At 37.4% G+C, this 1024-nt stretch overlaps 1 protein-coding gene across 1 annotated transcript in view; it reads right to left on the bottom strand.

Annotated features, from left to right (window-relative positions):
- The window catches only part of LOC118478051 (kynurenine/alpha-aminoadipate aminotransferase, mitochondrial-like), a 14883-nt gene extending 14241 nt beyond the window's left edge, over window positions 1-642 (bottom strand). Inside the window, exon 1 of the mRNA XM_035970969.1 lies at window positions 530-642. Coding sequence (XP_035826862.1) covers window positions 530-642 — 113 coding nt within the window. The remainder of the gene's footprint in view (window positions 1-529) is intronic.
- Between the last annotated feature and the right edge of the window lie 382 nt (window positions 643-1024).

Genomic DNA, 1024 nt, shown 5'->3' on the forward strand with positions numbered 1-1024 from the left:
AGAGAGAGAGAGAGAGAGAGAGAGAGAGAGAGAGAGAGAGAGAGAGAGAGAAAGAGAGGCTAAGAGGAGTTTCAGCAGACAGGCCGAGACAAATTTAATCAGCATTATGTCATGACTCGGTGGAATTGGACGCTCGTCAAGTTTTAGGTATATGATAGAGTTATTTGTATAATCTTATAGCCTGCCACTTTGTTCTGCTTTAGATAAAAAAAAGATACCCATATATTCTAAAGTAGTGCCATAAAACCTCAAAGCAATATTACCCATCCACACCCACCCCCTCCAAAACGAAAAAAAGAAAAAAACAACAACAACAAAATACAAAAAGAAAAAGAAAGACAAACGAAAAAAAAAAGATTATTGTACATGAACTTTCTGACTAAAAATCAATCAAGACTCTCCCTCCCTACTTTGCTTGTCAACAAAAAACTATGACAATGTTGCTGCTGCTGCTGCTGATGATGATGATGATGAGTATGATGATCATGATTTCGAAAATGACAATTTAGATGCTAATGATGACACTCACCTCAAGTCGAAATGGACTCCAACAAGAGGATTGGTCTCCAAAGCGGGACTTCCGAATGCCAGACGGATAAGATTTTTGCCCTGTTTCACAGCCGCTTCGTCTGTCGACAACATCCCTCGTTTGATTAAAAGATGCGTGTATAGTCAAAGTGATGATGATGATGATGATGATGATGATGATGATGATGATGATGATGATGATTCTTTTCTCTGATACTATGTTCCTGATGAAGCCTTATTGGCGAAACGTTGAACAACCAGGCCTATACGAACATCCGATGAAACGGGAAATCCCTATTCAAGTCTCACGTATAATTTTTTCTACTTTAAAACACGATGATGATGATGATGATGATTTCATACTGTCATAAAACTTACATTATTATTCTCAAGTATCCATCAATGAGTGTTTTGTCATATATTGCACTTACAACATCCATGACGATGATGATGATGATGATGATGATGATGATGATGATGATGATGATGATGATGA

The sequence above is a fragment of the Aplysia californica genome, unplaced genomic scaffold (genome assembly GCF_000002075.1).
Source record: "Aplysia californica isolate F4 #8 unplaced genomic scaffold, AplCal3.0 scaffold00351, whole genome shotgun sequence".
NCBI classification, from domain to species: domain Eukaryota; kingdom Metazoa; phylum Mollusca; class Gastropoda; order Aplysiida; family Aplysiidae; genus Aplysia; species Aplysia californica.